At 39.7% G+C, this 18,897-nt stretch overlaps 1 protein-coding gene across 1 annotated transcript in view; it reads right to left on the bottom strand.

Moving 5' to 3' along the window:
• PLEKHN1 (pleckstrin homology domain containing N1) overlaps positions 1 to 18,897 on the bottom strand; it is a 66,299-nt gene that overhangs the window by 3,748 nt on the left and 43,654 nt on the right. The window contains exons 8-14 of the mRNA XM_060758985.2: positions 15,872 to 15,952; positions 9,093 to 9,162; positions 7,145 to 7,299; positions 5,092 to 5,271; positions 2,551 to 2,808; positions 633 to 782; positions 321 to 524 (exon numbers count right to left, since the gene is read on the bottom strand). Of these exons, the coding sequence (XP_060614968.2) occupies positions 321 to 524; positions 633 to 782; positions 2,551 to 2,808; positions 5,092 to 5,271; positions 7,145 to 7,299; positions 9,093 to 9,162; positions 15,872 to 15,952 (1,098 nt within the window). The remainder of the gene's footprint in view (positions 1 to 320; positions 525 to 632; positions 783 to 2,550; positions 2,809 to 5,091; positions 5,272 to 7,144; positions 7,300 to 9,092; positions 9,163 to 15,871; positions 15,953 to 18,897) is intronic.

Genomic DNA, 18,897 nt, shown 5'->3' with positions numbered 1-18,897 from the left:
ATCCGCAAAGCAGGGATGCTATATATATCTGGAAAGTAACCTTATTTTCCAGATATCCCTCGTACTCACGGACTTTGCACCTGGAGGGAATCAGTATGAGGATGCTCATCTCTAACCTCCACCACAACGGCAGTGGATGAGCTACTGATGACTGGCACTGCTCATTCGCTTCCGCTGGCTTCCCGCTACACGGCAGTGATACCAACTTCCACCGAGAAAATTCCCTGCAAGAGCTACGTGCCTTGTAACCTTACTTTCCGGAGAACCCAGAGACTAGAAGACCACCCAAACACATTGACGAACGCTGGAACTGTACTCACGGCAGTCAGGTAGTCAGTGTCTGATGGAGGCATTGCCGAAAAATTCAAATCAGGGCTGGATCGCTGAGCAGTAGGTGGCTCTCGCCAGTGGTTCCCAGGGTTCTTCTTCTGCATCGGAAGGTGATGGGTCATGGGGACCAACACCGGCATGGCGGGGTAGCCGTTCTGCTGCTCCAAGGTGGACTCTCCATGGCGCCGCATGAACTTTGGAAGGAAGAACATACCTGGATTTAGTCAATTATTCCGAAGAGGACTACGGCTGTCTCTTTGGGCTTTCCCAAGGTGTAAACATCAATGCAGTGTGTAAAATACCTCTTCTGCAAACTTGGAGTCCGATGCCCCGTGCAAAGTGGGGGAATTGGGTGTGTAAGGGTCGGCGTACATGGGGGAGCATGACAAAGGCGTGTTCACATTTTGGGGCGCTGTGCAAGCCTGACTCCTCGGCGAGTTCCATTGTTTCAGCTGCAGAGGGGAAATACTGTGGTGAATACGATGCTTTGGAAGAAATTGGGTGGGTTAGAATAACAACTATCTATTACATTTGCAGATAGTCCGGTCATTCTTCTGGCCACTAGAGAGAAATAATAAATGTAATATAATAATAATAATAATAATAATAATAATAATAATAATAATAATAGAGTAAAATAATAAATGTAATAACAATAATGAATAAGGTAAAACAATAAATGTAATAATAATAATAGAGTAAAATAAAAAATGTAATAAGAAAAATTGATAAAATAATAAATGTAATAATAATTATAAATAGAGTAAAATAATAAATGTAAAAATAACAATAATAAATAGAGCAAAATAATAAATGTAGGAATAATAATAATAATAATAATAATAATAACGTATTTATTTATTTATTTCCCACCTTTCTAAAGTAAAGTATTAAATTTAATAATAATAATAAATAGAGTAAAATGATAAATGTACTAAAAATAATAAGGTAATGTAAATGTAATAATTTATTTATATTTATAAATAAATAAGTAAGTAATGCAAATGTAATAATAATAATTAAAGTAATAAATGTAATAACAATAATGAATAAGGTAAAATAATAAATGTAAGAATAATAATAGTAGAGTAAAATAATAAATGTAATAATAATAAAAAAGTAAAATTAAAATGTAATAATAATTATAAGTAGAGTAAAATAATAAGAGTAAAAATAACAATAATAAAAAAGTAAAATAATAAATTTAGTAACAATAATGAATAAGGTGAAATAATAAATGTAAGAATAATGAGTAAAATACTAAATGTAATAATAATAATAAAGTAAAATAAAAATGTAATAATAATAAAAATGTAATAATAATTATAAACAGAGGAAAATAATAAATGTAAAAATAACAATAATAAATAGAGTAAAATAATAAATTTAATAACAATAATGAATAAGGTGAAATAATAACTGTAATAATAATAATAATAATAAAGTGAAATAAAAATGTAATAATAATAAAATGTAGTATTAATTATAAATAGAGTAAAATAATAAATGTAAAAATAACAATAATAAATAGAGTAAAATAATAAATTTAGTAACAATGAATAAGGTAGAATAATAAATGTAAGAATAATAATAGTGGAGTAAAATAATAAATGTAATAATAATAATAAAGTAAAATCAATGTAATAATAATAAAAATGTAATAATAATTATAATAGAGTAAAATAATAAATTTAATAACAACAGTGAATAAGGTAAAATAATAAATGTAGGAATAATAATAATAAGAAAGTATTTATTTATTTATTTATTTCCCACATTTCTAAAGTAAAATATTAAATGTAATAATAATAATAAATAAATAGAGTAAAATATTAAATGTAATAATAATAATAAATAAATAGAGTAAAATATTAAATGTAATAATAATAATAAATAGAGTAAAATGTAGTAATAAAAATGGATAAAATATAAAATGTAATAATAATAATAAATAGAGTAAAATGATAGATGTAATATAAAATAATAAAGTAACGTTAATGTAATAATTTATTTATGTTTATAACTAAATAAATAAGTAATGTAAATGTAATAATAATAATAATAATAGTAAAATAATAAATGTAATAGGACTGCTAGCTGCTACTAGATCTCTTGAAATTGAGAGGCCAAGAACTGAAACCAATTCACTTGCCCGCGTGCAAACCAAAGCTCTGTCACTGAGATCACTTCTAGTCTAAGCTCCATCTTATAGTCTCTTACATGGTTCAGATCCAAATGCAGCTGCAGACCGGCAGGGTGCTGTTGTTGTTGTTGTTGTTGGACCAGGGCTGTGTATGGCTCATTGTACACCGGAGACAAGACTTCCCCACTGGCGTGCTCAGGGATGAGCTGGAAATTGCTCCGTTCCGAGTCTTGACTGTTGAGTTGCGGTTGCTGAAGGGCACACTTCCCTTTGGACCTCCGAGAGCTCCCTTTCCTTTTCAGTTCAGGTTTTGGAATCGCTGGATTTCCTAGACACTGACATAAGGACAAAAACCCTCTTGAGGCCCCTTCCACACAGCTGAACAAAATTCCACATTTTCTGCTTTGAACTGGAATATTTGGCAGTGTAGACACAGAAAACCCAGTTCAAAGCAGAAAGGGCCGAGCTTTAGCACAACGGGTTGAACCGCCAGCTGTGGAAAATCTTGCTGATCAAAAGGTTGGCAGTTCAAACTCGGGTTGGGGTGAGCTCCCAACCGTCAACACAGCTTCTGCTCACCTAGCAGTTGAAAACAATGTGAGTAGATAAATAGATACTAAAATAATAATAAAAAGCCCCCGGTGATTTGATCGGTAGAGCATCTATAAGGACAACAAAGTTCCTCAGCATGGAATTTGGAGCAACAGCATTCCCAGTGGCTCACTGGCATGAGCCTCCCTCCAGCCTCACATGCTCTCCCTCGCCATGCTGCCATGCGCCGTGCACACCTGCTCTCCGCTCCCCACTTGGAGTCTCAAAACAGCCCTTCCCTTGAAGGGACTCACTGGCATGAGCCTCCCTCCAGCCTCACATGCTCTCCCTTGCCATGCTGCCATGCGCCGAGCACACCCGCTCTCCCCTCCCCGCTTGGAGTCTCAAAATAGCCCTCCGCTTAAAGGGACTCACTGGCATGAGTCTCCCTCTAGCCCGACATGCTCTCCCTCACCCACACATGTGCACCCCACTACCATGAGGTGAGCACGCCTGCTCTCCCCTCCCCGCTTCAAGTCTCAAAACAACCCTCCTCTTGAAGGGACTCACTGGCATGAGCCTCCCTCCAACCTGACATGCTCTCCCTCACCCACACATGTGCACCACACTGCCATGAGATGAGCATGTCTGCTCTCCCCTCCCCGCTTGGAGTCTCAAAACAGCCCTCCGCTTGAAGGAATTCACTGGCATGAGCCTCCCTCCAGCCTGACATGCTCTTCCTCACCCACACATGTGCACCACACTGCCATGAGGTGAGCTCTCCCCTCCCCGCTTGGAGTCTCAAAACAACCCTCCCCTTGAAGGGACTCACTGGCATGAGCCTCCCTCCAGCCTGATATGCTCTCCCTCACCCACACATGTATACAACACTGTCATGAGATGAGCATGTCTGCTCTCCTCTCCCCGCTTGGAGTCTCAAAACAGCCCTCCGCTTGAAGGGACTCAATGGTACCAGCCTCCCTCCAGTCTGACATGCTCTCCCTCACCCACACATGTGCCCCGCCCCTCTGGCCTGAGCTGAGCACGCCTGCTCTCCCTTCCCAGCTTGGAATCTCCAACCAGTCCTCCCCTTGAAGGGACTCATTGGCATGAGCCTCCCTCCAGCCTGACATACTCTCCCTCACCCACACGTGCACCACACTGCCATGAGGTGAGCATGCCTGCTCTCCCCTCCCTGCTTGGAGTCTCAAAACAGCCCTCCCCTTGAAGGGACTCACTGGCATGAGCCTCCCTCCAGCCTGACACGCTCTTCCTCACCCACATATGTGCTCCACACTGCCATGAGATGAGCACGCCTGCTCTCCCCTCCCCGCTTGGAGTCTCAAAACAGCCCTCCTCTTGTAGGGACTCACTGGTACGAGCCTCCCTCAAGCCTGACATGCTCTCCCTCACCCACACATGTGCACCACACTGCCATGAGATGAGCACGCCTGCTCTCCCCTCCCTGCTTGGAGTCTCAAAACAGCCCTCCCCTTGAAGGGACTCACTGGCATGAGCCTCCCTCCAGCCTGACATGCTCTCCCTCACCCACACATGTACACCACACTGCCATGAGGTGAGCACGCCTGCTCTCCCCTCCCTGCTTGGAATCTCAAAACAGCCCTCCCCTTGAAGGGACTCACTGGTACGAGCCTCCCTCAAGCCTGACACACTCTCCTTCACCCACACATGTGCACCACACTGCCATGAGCTGAGCACGCCTGCTCTCCCCTCCCCACTTGGAGTCTCAAAACAGCTGTCCTCTTGAAGGGTCTCACTGGCATGAGCCTCCCTCCAGCCTGACATGCTCTCCCTCACCCACACATGTGCACCACACTGCCTGCTCTTCCCTCCCCTCTTGGTGTATCAAAACAGCCCTCCCCTTGGCTGAGAGGCCAGCCAATCACAGCGGAGGAGGGTTTTTGGTGGGAAGACTGGTGAAGCGATCTTCAGCTTCTCTGCCAAGCAAGTGTTTTCTGGTGGTCTTTGGTGGTCTCTCAGGACTCCCCCCCCCCCCCCCCCCCGGGTGGCGACCCCAAGGTTCAAGAGGACTCTCTCTTCTCGTATTTTGCAGAATTCCTACTTACATGGACTGGCTGAGGACCTTCTGCTAACCGGTTCTCCGGCATCACTCCAAACGACTGCTTCTCAGAACGGGAGCCTGTGCTGTTCTGTGAATGGTGAGTGGAGGTTGCACCCTTCCCTCCGGACGCCCAGGAATTGGTTCGGCCGTCCGAGGTGAGTGAGCCTCTACCACTTCCTGAGAACTGCATTAGCAAACAAGGAGAAGGGCAGGAGGGAAGAAAAATATATATTATGGCAAAGGTAGGGCTTTGTTGGAAATAGCAATCTTCTTCAAACCTCCTCTAGTTATTTGTTGTGTATATAGTTGCGACTCCCGGCAATGTGAGTAGATAAATAGGTACAGCTTTAAGTGGGGAAGTAATAAAAGGCACTCATAAGGACATGCTGGCGATTCGATTGGGAGGATGTTTATGGACAACAAAGCTTCTCGGCATGGAAGATGGAGCGACAGCACTCCGTGTGGCCAGAGTCGAGCACAGCCTCCAGATGCCGGAGATGGAAAACGATGGGAAGCCTTTGCCTTTGTTTATGTACTGTCTGTCTTTGTTAATTGTATAACAGCACTGAATGTTTGCCGTATATGTGTTCTATAAGCTGCCCTGAGTCCCCTCAGGAAGATAGAGAGGAATATAAATAAGGTATATTATTATTATTATTATTATTATTATTATTAAGTATATTTATTTATTATTAATAATTAAGTATTATTTATTATTAATAATTAAGTATTATTAAATTTTATAATAATAATAAGGAAGATAGAGATTATTATTACTATTATTAAGTATATTATTAAGTATAATTATTTATTATTAATAATTAAGTATTATTTATTATTAATAATAATTATTAATTATAGAGTATATAATAATAATAAGGAAGATAGGAATATAAAGAAGGTATGTTATTATTATTATTATTATTATTAAGTATATTAATATTAAGTATAATTATTTATTATTAATAATTAAGTATTGTTAATTATTATGTTTTATAATAATAATAATAATAATAATAATAATAAGGAAGATAGAGAGGAATATAAAGAAAGAATGTTATTATTATTACTATTATTAAGTATATTATTATTAAGTGTAATCATTTATTATTAATAATTAACTATATTTATTAATAGTAATTAACTATTATTAATTATTAAGCTTTATAATAATAAAAATAATAATAATAAGGAAGATAGAGAAGAATATAAATAAGGTATGTTATTATTATTATTAAGTATATTAATATTAAGTATAATAATTTATTATTAATAATTAAGTATATTTATTATTAATAATTAAGTATTATTAATCATTAAGTTTTATAGTAATAATAATAATAATAAGGAAGATAGAGAGGAATATAAATAGGGTATGTTATTATTATTATATTATTATTAAGTATAATTATTTATTATTAATAATTATTATTTATTAATAATAATTAAGTATTATTAATTATTAAGTTTTATAGTAATAATAATAAGGAAGATAGAGAGGAATATAAATAGGGTATGTTATTATTATTATATTATTATTAAGTATAATTATTTATTATTAATAATTATTATTTATTATTAATAATTAAGTATTATTAATTATTAAATTTTATAATAATAATAATAATAAGGAAGATAGAGAGAAATATAAATAAGGTATGTTATTATTATTATTATTAAGTATATTATTATTAAGTATAATTATTTATTATTAATAATAAAAAATGGAACTGTAGAGGAGAGTCTACTGCACAAGCCAGTACTGCCATCTGTTGAGGAGTTACGAAGGTGGAGGCATTTCTTTTCCTGCTAAGTCTTCCTGCCGAAATGGAACTGTAGAGGAGAGTCGACTGAACAAGCTGGTACCTGCCGCATACCAGTACTGCCATCTATTGGGTTACGAAGGTGGAGGCATTACTTTTCATTCAACCCTCGTACAGAAGGGTCCCTAATTGGGTCATAGAACCCCATTCCTGTTAGTTTGAAGAATGAACACCCACCAGTTGGCTCCCCTCAAATATTATGTGTGAGGGAATGAAAAAAAAATGGGATTTTACCTGAGTCAAATGTGGTGGTTTTGGTCCCGAGAAGCTCTCTGATCCAGAGAGGGAGGAGTCCGCATTGCGGAACTGGGCTGTTTTGAGGCAATAGAGCCACTCCTGGTAGTCTTCATATGAGGGACAAATCACTCGGATGGAGTTGATTAACCGACCTGCATAGAATGAAAAACAAGTCTAGAGGACCGTCTCTGAATTAGGATGTCTACAGTACTCACAGCAACTTGATGACCTTTGAGAGCATAACCTTTTGAAAAATGTCCAAAGCCTTTTGGAAGCATGACCTTTTGGAGATTAATTGGCATTCACTACCAATTTTTTTGGGTAAAGTATGATCTTTCTGAAAAGAACGAAAAACTCGCTTGAGTGAATCTTCTCTTTTAGCGGTATATACCCATGGCACTTAGGTTTCTCAGTTTTTTTAGACTTTTTTGTGACTTGAAAAACTGCAATTCACTTCTGGTGTGAGGGAATTGGCCTGTCTGCAAGGATGTTCTTCCTGAAAAGAACGAAAAACTCGTTTGAGTGAATCTTCTCTTTTAGCGGTATATACCCATGGCACTTAGGTTTCTCGGTTGTTAGACTTTTTTGTGACTTGAAAAACTGCAATTCACTTCTGGTGTGAGGGAATTGGCCTGTCTGCAAGGATGTTCTTCCTGAAAAGAACTAAAAACTCGTTTGAGTGAATTTTCTCTTTTAGCGGTATATATACCTATGGCACTTAGGTTTCTCACTTGTTAGACTTTTTGTGACTTGAAAAACTGCAATTCACTTCTGGTGTGAGGGAATTGGCCTGTCTGCAAAGACATTGCCCAGGGGATGCCTTGGATGTTTTACCATCCTTGTGGGAGGCTTCTCTGATGTCCCCGCATGGGGAGCTGGAGCTGACAGAGGGAGTTCATCCATGCTCGCCTCGGATTCGAATCTCCGACCTGTCAGTCTTTAGTCCTCATCTTTTTGCCTTGTTTCTTACTCATGTTCTATTTTGAAATGGTCATATGACTGATCAAATAAATAATAATAATAATAATAATAATAACTATTATTATTATTATTATTATTATTATTATTAATGAGTTTAACCCATTGTACCACCAGGGGCTCCTATAATAAGATGATACTGATTATCTATATAAATAAAAATGTAATGTAAAATGTTTTGAGTTCAACATAACTCAAAAACCATTGGGCGAATCTTCTCTTTAGTGGTATATACCCATGGCACTTAGGTTTCTCAGTTGTTAGACTTTTGTTGTGACTTGAAAAACTGCAATTCACTTCTGGTCCTCGGATTCGAATCTCCGACCTGTCAGTCTTCAGTTCTGCTGGTACAAGGGTTTAACCCATTGCACCACCAGGGGCTCCTATAATAAGATGATACTGATTATCTATATAAATAAAAATGTAATGTTCATTTGTGGGATTAACATAACTCAGAAACCACTGGGCGAATTGACATCAAATTTGGACACAACACACATATCAGGACAACGAGTGACCATCACTCATAAAAAGACTGAAAAATACAGCAGAAGAGACTTAAAAAGCCAAAAAACAAAAAAATTAATTACAACGCACGCGCAAAACCACATATATGTACAAACACACACATATACACATATATACACACAGAAAACACATACACAAACTGGGCAACAGCAATGCGTGGCAGGGCAGGGCTAGTTTATTTAATTAATTAATAAATAATCAGTATCATGTTCTAAGACAATCGTTACATCATCTGCGAACGTTATTAATTTTGTATCAACAGCAGGAGAGCTTGCCTTTGCTCCGATCTGTCTCTGCATTTCAGGATTTTATATCACTGTCCTTCCAAGTCTTAATTGTCTTCTGATATCATCATTACAATCTCCAACAGTTTTTCAACGTCTACTCCAAAGAAATACACATTTCGGTCCACTGAATTGTCACACAATCTGTGGCGTACCTTCTATTAGAAAAGATGTTTTCTGGTTTTCTTCGAACTGGACTTGGATGGCATTCAAGGGTAATTCTCCCTGTTTATATGGAATATCGGAAAGAGATATTAAAGCCATGCCTAAGTTTAAACACATATAAACACCTTAAATACAGATAGCACTGAAAACAAACTTGCTTCTGGTGAGTATTTATTTCTCGTGTCAGGGCAGCCAGTCAATTATATTACATTTCTAACAGAGCAAAGCAAACAAACAGACAAAATACAAAATTTGTGAGTTTGGTAGTTGATTAAATGTCCTTTGACCAGTATCTGGCCCCTTGGAGTGCCTCTGGTGTTGCCGCAAGAAGGTCCTCCCTTGTGCATCATGTGGCAGGGCTCAGGGTGCATTGCAGCAGGTGGTCAGTGGTTTGCTCTTCTCCACACTCGCATGTCGAGGATTCCACTTTGTGGCCCCATTTCTGAAGGTTGGCTCTGCATCTCGTGGTGCCAGAGCGCAGTCTGTTCAGCGCCTTCCAAGTCGCCCAGTCCTCTGTGTGCCCAGGGGGGAGTCTCTCATTTGGTATCAGCCATTGGTTGAGGTTCTGGGTTTGAGCCTGCCACTTTTGGACTCTCGCTTGCTGAGGTGTTCCAGCTAGTGTCTCTGTAGATCTTAGAAAACTATTTCTAGGTTTAAGTCGTTGACGTGCTGGCTGATACCCAAACAAGGGATGAGCTGGAGATGTCTCTGCCTTGGTTCTTTTACTATTGGCTGCCACTTCCCGGCAGATGTCAGGTGGTGCAATACTGGCTAAACAGTGTGATTTCTCCAGTGGTGTAGGGCGCAGACACCTTGTGATAATGTGGCATGTCTCATTCAGAGCCACATCCACTGTTTTAGCGTGGTGAGATGTGTTCCACGCTGGGCATGCGTACTCAGCGGCAGAGTAGCATAGCGCAAGGGCAGATGTCTTCACTGTGTCTGGTTGTGATCCCCAGGTTGTGCCAGTCAGCTTTCGTATGATATTGTTTCTAGCGCTCACTTTTTGCTTGATGATCAGGCAGTGCTTCTTGTAGGTCAGGGCACGGTTCAGACTCCCAGGTATTTGGGTGCACTGCAATGCTCCAGTGGGATTCCTTCCCAGGTGCTCCTCAGAGCTCGGGATGCTTGTCTGTTCTTAAGGTGAAAGGCACATGTCTGTGTTTTAGATGGATTAGGGGTCAGCTGGTTTTCCCTGTAATAGGCAGTAGGAGCACCTAGAGCTTTGGAGAGCTTCTGTTCAACCATTCTCAAAGCTCCCTGCTTGAGCGGTGATGGCATGATCATCAGCATAGATGAAACCCTCTGTCCCTTCTGGCAGTGGCTGGCCATTTGTGTAGATGTTGAACATGGATGGAGAAAGCACGCTCCCCTGAGGCAGGCCATTCTTCTGTTTCCGCCATCTGCTTCTCTGGCCCTGGTATTCAACAAAAAAGCTCCTGTTTTGTAGCAGGTTTCCTATGAGGCGGGTGAGGTGGTCGTCCTTTGTGATATTATACATTTTTCTCAGGAGGTGAGTGAAGAACTGTCTTAACACAATTTGGCAAATCTATACACATAATAAAAATGAAAATATGTATATGTGGCCAGAAGGCATGTGCAATCCATGGTCCCAAATGGTACTTACAGGGGGCGCTGGTGCTTTGTTTCTAAAGTGTTTCTAAAAGTTCTGGTGCTGAAAATTTCAGAACTCTAACAAAACTTACCAAATTTCACCAAATTTCAGAGCGTTTGACTTATCTGCTGATTTTTGGCGAATTTTCAAAGTTTTTATAAAACATTTTTTAATAATAAAGAAAACATGTTCCTGGTTTGAAAGTGTTATTTCCAGTTTCATTGTGTGGTCTTTACTCCATCATTTTCTGTTCGTCGTGGGAGTTCTGTGTGCCATATTTGGTTCAATTCCATCATTGGTGGAGTTCAGAATGCTCTTTGATTGTAGGTGACTCCAACTCGCATATGTCAAGGTCTATTTTCCCCCAAGAGCACCTCAAGAGCGCCCCTGGGCAAAACCAACTATACTGCGAATGCTTACTTTGCGTATGGGTTGAGCCACCCCTATGTGTGTGTGTGTGTGTGAGTATGTGTGTGTGTGTATCCTCTCCTCTCCACCTTCAACACATTCCCACGGGACACAACCCTCTGTGTAACTTGTCAAGAAAGGGCAGTTCTGATAAACATGATTTTCTAGCATGTTGGTATTAAGCCGAAGACTTTGTTCTGGGACAGATGTTGACCTGAAAGACACTGCTTGGTGGCCCTTGCAACATCACAGGCCTTCCACACCCACACATGATTTGTGTAATCTAGGTTTTCAGTGCTGGAGGACAGTGTGCTCTCCTCCCTTCTCCTCTCCCCTGGCACCATAAACCATTCATCACCAAGGCGTGTTGCATCAATTACAACCTCCAAAGCATCATTAATAGATCGACTGGAACACCCATGGGTCTGCTGCAGTTGCTACTTGCAATGGCCACAATGACCCACTTTCAATCCGCGACAGACAAATGAACTTGAAATTTAGCATTGTCAACCAGGAATGAGGAACTCGACACACGGGCGCTGGTCCCAAGCCCAGACATGCCTATGGAAAAAGCCAAGTTCCTGCAGTTGGTATCACAGGGCAATGAGTCACTCGCTGGCTCCCAAAGGCATGTGGCTGCATAAAGCTCCAAGACAATGTCACAAACTCTTCCAACACAGACAATCAGCATGGCCAGTGGACTTTTTGTTGTAAATCGGCCACGAGAGGCTGATGATTTAGACAGGATTGCGAACTTCCATGTGACACAAAGTGATGGGCCCCCAAGTCTGAGAAAGGATGTTTCTCTCTGTGAGAAAACCGACTCTGAAAGTGCAGGCCTCGAGGGCATTCAGGGGAGTCAGAAGTAGCAACAGCAGATAAGTATTCGAGTGAAGAACTAAGTGATTAGGAGGGTTCTCACGGCAACCCAGCTACAGCTACGGCGACCAACAAAAGTCTTACTTTACAAATCAGAGAGGAAAATAGATTGTGTTGTTCAGAGAGATGATAATAATAATAATAATAATCTTTATTTATATCCTGCCGCCATCTCCTCAAAAGGGACTCGGGGCAGCTAACACAAGGCCAAGTCCAAAGATACAATACAGCAAAATAAAATGCAGACAAGAAAAATACATCAGAATAAAATAAAATAAATAAAGCAAATTGAAATAATATAAAACCAAACACAATGGGCAGGCCAAATGGACGAAGTAAAATGGCAAAACCCTGGATGAGGTAGGTATAGAAAAAGTGTAATTGAGAGGAGCCCAAAAAAGATGAAGATTATGTGGGAAAGTGGTGGGAAAAAATTCACAGGAAACAGAATGATTTCATGGGTGTCTATTAAGAAACAAGTTATTTACCTGAAAGTCAGTTCAGGCAACACTGCATTAGAGTGAGAAGCTAAGCATGAGTTCTCTTGTTTCTGGTTCACGTCAAGCTTTGATTTTGGATTTAATAAATCCTGGAAGTTTCCTATGTTCCTGTTCATGTACTCCTGTCCCAAGTTTTACTAGTTAAACTTTCCCGATTGTGGACTTATGTTGTATCTATGATTCCTGGCTGTTCCTGAACTCTGTCACCTCTGGAACTTTATGAGACACTTGGATTATTGTAGAGTTATCACCTTCTTCAGATTATATATCTTCTTTTCTTATTCCAACTTTTTATATGTTTTTTTTTATTACAATAAACCATTTGCTTATATTCCTGGACTCTTTTGCAGTGTGGTGGTCATAAGTGTTTCCAGGTCTGGAGAGCAAAACACTTTCAGAGAATCTGGTCATGGGTCCAGGAAGTTTCCCATCAGGGTGGTCATACGCAGAAAATCCCAGCAGTGTTTCCAGTTTAAACACTTTATGTCCCGTGTGTTTTGCCTTTGTAGTACCAATAGAACAATGTTTTTCAAGCTGGGGGTCGGGAACATTGCGGGGGGGGGGGTCACAAGGGGGTTTCAGAGGGGTCTCCAAAGACCATCAGAAAACATATACTTCTGATGGTCTTAGGAATCCCTTTGGAAGAGAAGGCTGAAGACCTCTCCGCCTGTCCTTCTCTTCCTTTTTGGAAATGGACTGCAAATCCTCCCACCAAAAGCCCTCCTTTGCTGTGATTGTCTGGCCTTTCAGCCAAGGGGAGGGCTGTTTGTGAGACTCCAAGCAGGGAGGGGAGAGCAGGTGTGCTCGGCACATGGCAGGTGGTGAATCCTCCCACCAAAAGCCCTCCTCTGCTGTGATTGGCCAGCCTCTCAGCCAAGGGGAGGGCTTTTTCTGAGACTCCAAGCAGAGAGGGGAGAGCAGGCATTCTCAGCGCATGGCAGGTGGCGAATCCTCCCACCAAAAGCCCTCCTCTGCTGTGATTGGCCAGCCTCTCAGCCAAGGGGAGGGCTTTTTCTGAGACTCCAAGCAGAGAGGGGAGAGCAGGCATTCTCAGCGCATGGCAGGTGGCGAATCCTCCCACCAAAAGCCCTCCTCTGCTGTGATTGGCCAGCCTCTCAGCCAAGGGGAGGGCTTTTTCTGAGACTCCAAGCAGAGAGGGGAGAGCAGGCATTCTCAGCGCATGGCAGGTGGCGAATCCTCCCACCAAAAGCCCTCCTCTGCTGTGATTGGCTGGACTCTCAGCCAAGGGAGGGCTGTTTCTGAGACTCCAAGCAGGGAGGGGAGAGCAGGCGTGCTCGGCGCATGGCAGTTTGCTGTGCATGTGCAGGCGAGGGAGAGCATGCGAGGCTGGAGGGAGGCTCACACCAGTGAGTCCCTTCAAAGCATGGGGGTTCTGTCTGGGAAGTTTGACTCAACTCTAAATTGGGACCATGGAATGAAAATACATCCTGCATATCAGATATTGACATGACGATTCATAACAGTAGCAAAATGACAGTTATGAAGTAGCAATGAAAATAATATTATGGTTAGGGGTCACCATGCCAAGAGGAACTGTATTAAGGGGTCGTGGTATTGAGAAGGATCCAGATGTGTGTTGCTTGCCTCCAAGCGGCTTCTCATGTTATCCATATTTCAGAGGAAGGAACTGAGTATTCCTGGGCTTATGTGTCAATGGGCGCATTCAGGCACATCTATATACGCACACAAGGCCTGGGAAGCCACCCAATCGAGCCAGCTGTCAGCGACAGTTGGCTCTTTGCACATTATCTCACAAAACCACAGACATTCCTCCGGAACGAGTGCACAACTATCTCAATAGAGAATCCACACATTGGACTCTGATTGGCTGTTTTCAAACGAAATTCAACATTGCCTTGTCTTGAATCAAAATGCAAGAAACGTACTGAATCCAAGAGTTGTGTCTCGCTGTACATATCCTACTCTCTCAGTTCACATTCAACGAGATATTTGCCTTTATAAAACAAGTTAGTGACTTGTCTCACTTGATCACAAATCTTTGCTAATGTGGTCATATTGCATTTGATTTGTGCCACATAGTTTGTAACAGGAGTGGATGTACTAACACAGGTACAACCTGGGTAGGTTGACTCATGCAGTGGGAAGCCGTTGCCCCAGCTTCAAAGGCATGCCGATGAGCTACTGCACAGTTCTGAAGCCAATCAAGCCCATGGGAAACATAGGCGAAGTCAGAAGAGGCAAAAGGTATCTGGTGGAACACAGGAACCCACAAATGAGCCCAAATCCTGGAAATCCTCAGTTCTACCCTTGCCATGAACTCCCAAGGAAGCTTAAAAGACAAGTTCCTTCCACCCAGACATTGCCCTTCATCACATCTCAGTAGCCTCATTCTTTTCATTCTTTGAGGACACCGACAGTGAAATCCTTCACCAGGTGGTTTTGAGGATGGCTATGAAAAGATAAATATACTGGATAGACCACATCAGCTGATTTAGAAAATTGCACTGGATAGACCACATCAGCTGATTCAGAAAACTGCATTGGATAGGCAACATCAGCCGATTCAGAAAACTACACTGGATAGACCACATCAGCCGATTCAGAAAACTGAATTGGATAGACCACATCAGCCGATTCAGAAAACTGCATTGGATAGACCACATCAGCCGATTCAGAAAACAGCATTGGATAGATCACATCAGCCGATTCAGAAAACTGCATTGGATAGACCACATCAGCCGATTCAGAAAATTGCACTGGACAGACCACATCAGCCGATTCAGAAAACTGCATTGAATAGATCACATCAACCGATTCAGAAAACTACACTGGATAGACCACATCAACTGATTCAGAAAACCGCATTGGATAGATCACATCAGCTGATTCAGAAAACCGCACTGGATAGACCACATCAGCTGATTCAGAAAACAGCATTGGATAGACCACATCAGCCGATTTAGAAAACTGAATTGGATAGACCACAACAGCCGATTCAGAAAACTACATTGGATAGACCACATCAGCCGATTCAGAAAACTGCATTGAATAGATCACATCAACCGATTCAGAAAACTACACTGGATAGACCACATCAACTGATTCAGAAAACCGCATTGGATAGACCACATCAGCCGATTCAGAAAACTGAATTGGATAGACCACAACAGCCGATTCAGAAAACAGCATTGGATAGACCACATCAGCCGATTCAGAAAATTGATTTGGATAGACCACATCAGCTGATTCAGAAAACTTCATTGGGTAGACCACATCAGCCGATCCAGAAAATTGCATTGGATCAAGGGCTCTGAATTCTCAGAATGAGAGAGGAAAGGCTTTAAATCACCTTGGATAATCAAAAATGAAAATATGCTCCAATTACCTTAAAGTAGAGACCGTTACGTTCTTCAGATACGATTACCAGGGTGGATGGATAGAGGATCAACAACCTGTCATGAGCCTCCTGTTACGAGAAAAAGAAGACTATTATTCCAAGTTTAATAATGATATTTCCAATTTTGTATGATATGAACGTATTTCCCTCAGAGCTGTTAAGAGGCGGACTATCTGGAATCCTTTCCTCCCAAAGACTACGTCCCTGTGAAGGTGATGAAGTAGAAACATTGGACACATTTTATTGCAGCGCCACTATCAACGTGGCCAACTTGTGTATCCAATTTTGTCTCGTATGACCAGCCATCCCCGCAAGGGACTGTTAGATATCTTTTAGAGCAGAAATGGGTAAACCCATAACAACAACAACAACAACAACAACAACAACAACAACAACAACATTTATATACCGCTCTATCTCCCCGAGGGGGACTCAGGGCAGTTTCCAAGTAACATCACCAAAACATACAGAGTAAACAGCATAACATAAAATTAACAAAACAACATCACAAATTATCACAATAACACAAGCACAATAACACAAAATATTATTATACAGCAACAACAACAACATTTATATATCGCTCTATCTCCCCGAGCGGGACTCAGGGCGGTTTCCAAGTAACATCACCAAAACATACAGAGTAAACAGCATAACATAAAATTAACAAAACAACATCACAAATTATCACAATAACACAAGCACAATAACACAAAATATTATTATACAACAACAACAACAACATTTATATATCACTCTATCTCCCCGAGGGGGACTCAGGGCAGTTTCCAAGTAACATCACCAAAACATACAGACTGAACAGCATAACATAAAATTAACAAAACAACATCACAAATTATCACAATAACACAAACACAATAACACAAAATATTATTATACGACAACAACATTTATATATCGCTCTATCTCCCCGAGGGGGACTCAGGGCGGTTTCCAAGTAACATCAACAAAACATATAGAGTGAACAGCATAACATAAAATTAACAAAACAACATCACAAATTATCACAATAACACAAACACAATAACACCAAATATTATTATACAACAACAGCAACAACATTTATATACCGCTCTATCTCCCCAAGCGGGACTCAGGGCAGTTTCCAAGTAACATCAACAAAACATACAGAGTAAACAGCATAACATAAAATTAACAAAACAACATCACAAATTATCACAATAGCACACACACACACACACACATAAAATAATAATAATTATTTATTTATTTATTTATTTGCTTTCCTTCTATACCGCTTTTCTCAGCCGAAACGGCGACTCAAAACGGTTTACATAATACAAGTTATCACAACAATATCCAAGGCAATTAAAACACATTATACAAGACATACAAGGTCAAAAAAACAATCATTATCATAATCGTAGCGCCTTAGCAACAAATCAGAATCAGAATCCGTAATCATAATCCTTATACCAATTCCTATGTTCAGTTGTACCATCTTCATGTATTCATTGCACTATTTAGCCAAACGCTTGTTCGTAAAGCCAAGTCTCGACCTTCCTCCGGAACGCCAGCAGCGAAGGTGCCTGTCTGATGTCCACAGGTAGGGTATTCCACAGCCGAGGGGCCACCACCGAGAAGGCCCTGTCCCTCGTCCCCGCCAGCCGCGCCTGTGATGCGGGCGGGACCGAGAGCAGGGCCTCCCCAGACGATCTTAATGTCCTAGTCGGTTCATAGGTGGAGATGCGTTCGGAGAGGTAAGTAGGGCCAGAACCGTTTAGGGCTTTATAGGCTAAAGCCAGCACCTTGAATTGTGCCCGGTAGCAGATTGGCAGCCAGTGGAGCTGGCGCAGCAGAGGAGTGGTGTGCTCCCTGAGTGCCGCTCCTGTCAGCAACCTGGCTGCCGAGCGTTGGACCATTTGAAGCTTCCGAGCAGTCTTCAAGGGCAACCCCACGTAGAGAGCGTTGCAGTAGTCTAGACGAGATGTAACCAGGGCGTGGACTACTATGGATTATTATTATTATTATTATTACTATTATTATTATTATTATTTCAGGCTTTTATATCCCATCCTATCTCAACCTCCGCAGAGAGACTCAGGAAGGCTTTTTGAGCAAGCGTTTGGCTAATCAGCGCAATGGTACACAGAATGACGGTAAACTGAACATAGGAACGGTATAAGGATATGAGACTGGATCATGTTTGCGATCGAGGCATTGTATGAATGGTTGTGTGTTTGTTATTGGGTATGCTGTGTTTTAATTGTTATTGTTGTGGTAATTAATATTGTGTAAACCGCATTGAGTCACCTATTATAGGTTGAGAAACGCGGTATAGAAATAAAGCAAATAAATAAATAATAAATAAGGCTAAGAAATCGGCACCCCATGGCGCCCACAAATAAATATAAATATAAATATAAATAAATATAAATATAAATAAATATAGATATAGATATAGATATAGATATAGATATAAATATAAATAAATATAAATATATATAAATATAGATATAAATATAAATAAATATAAATAAATATAAATAAATGTAAATATAAATATAAATATAAATATAAATATAAATATAAATAAATATAAATAAATATAAATATAAATAAATAAATATAAATATAAATATAAATATAAATATAAATATAAATAAATATAAATATAAATAAATATAAATAAATATAAATATAAATAAATATAAATATAAATGTAAATATAAATATAAATAAATATAAATATAAATAAATATAAATATAAATATAAATATAAATATAAATATAAATATAAATATAAATATAAATAAATATAAATAAATATAAATAAATATAAATATAAATAAATATAAAAATAAATATAAAAATAAATATAAATAAATATAAATATAAATAAATATATAAATATAAATAAATTTAAAAGTAAATATAAATATAAATATAAATAAATAAATATAAATATAAATATAAATATAAATATGTATTTCTCAGGCCCTCCTCTCTCTCACTATCCTATCCTTTCTTCT

The sequence above is a fragment of the Anolis sagrei genome, chromosome 13 (assembly GCF_037176765.1).
Source record: "Anolis sagrei isolate rAnoSag1 chromosome 13, rAnoSag1.mat, whole genome shotgun sequence".
Taxonomy (NCBI): domain Eukaryota; kingdom Metazoa; phylum Chordata; class Lepidosauria; order Squamata; family Dactyloidae; genus Anolis; species Anolis sagrei.
This window is presented reverse-complemented; position numbering and strand designations above follow the sequence as displayed.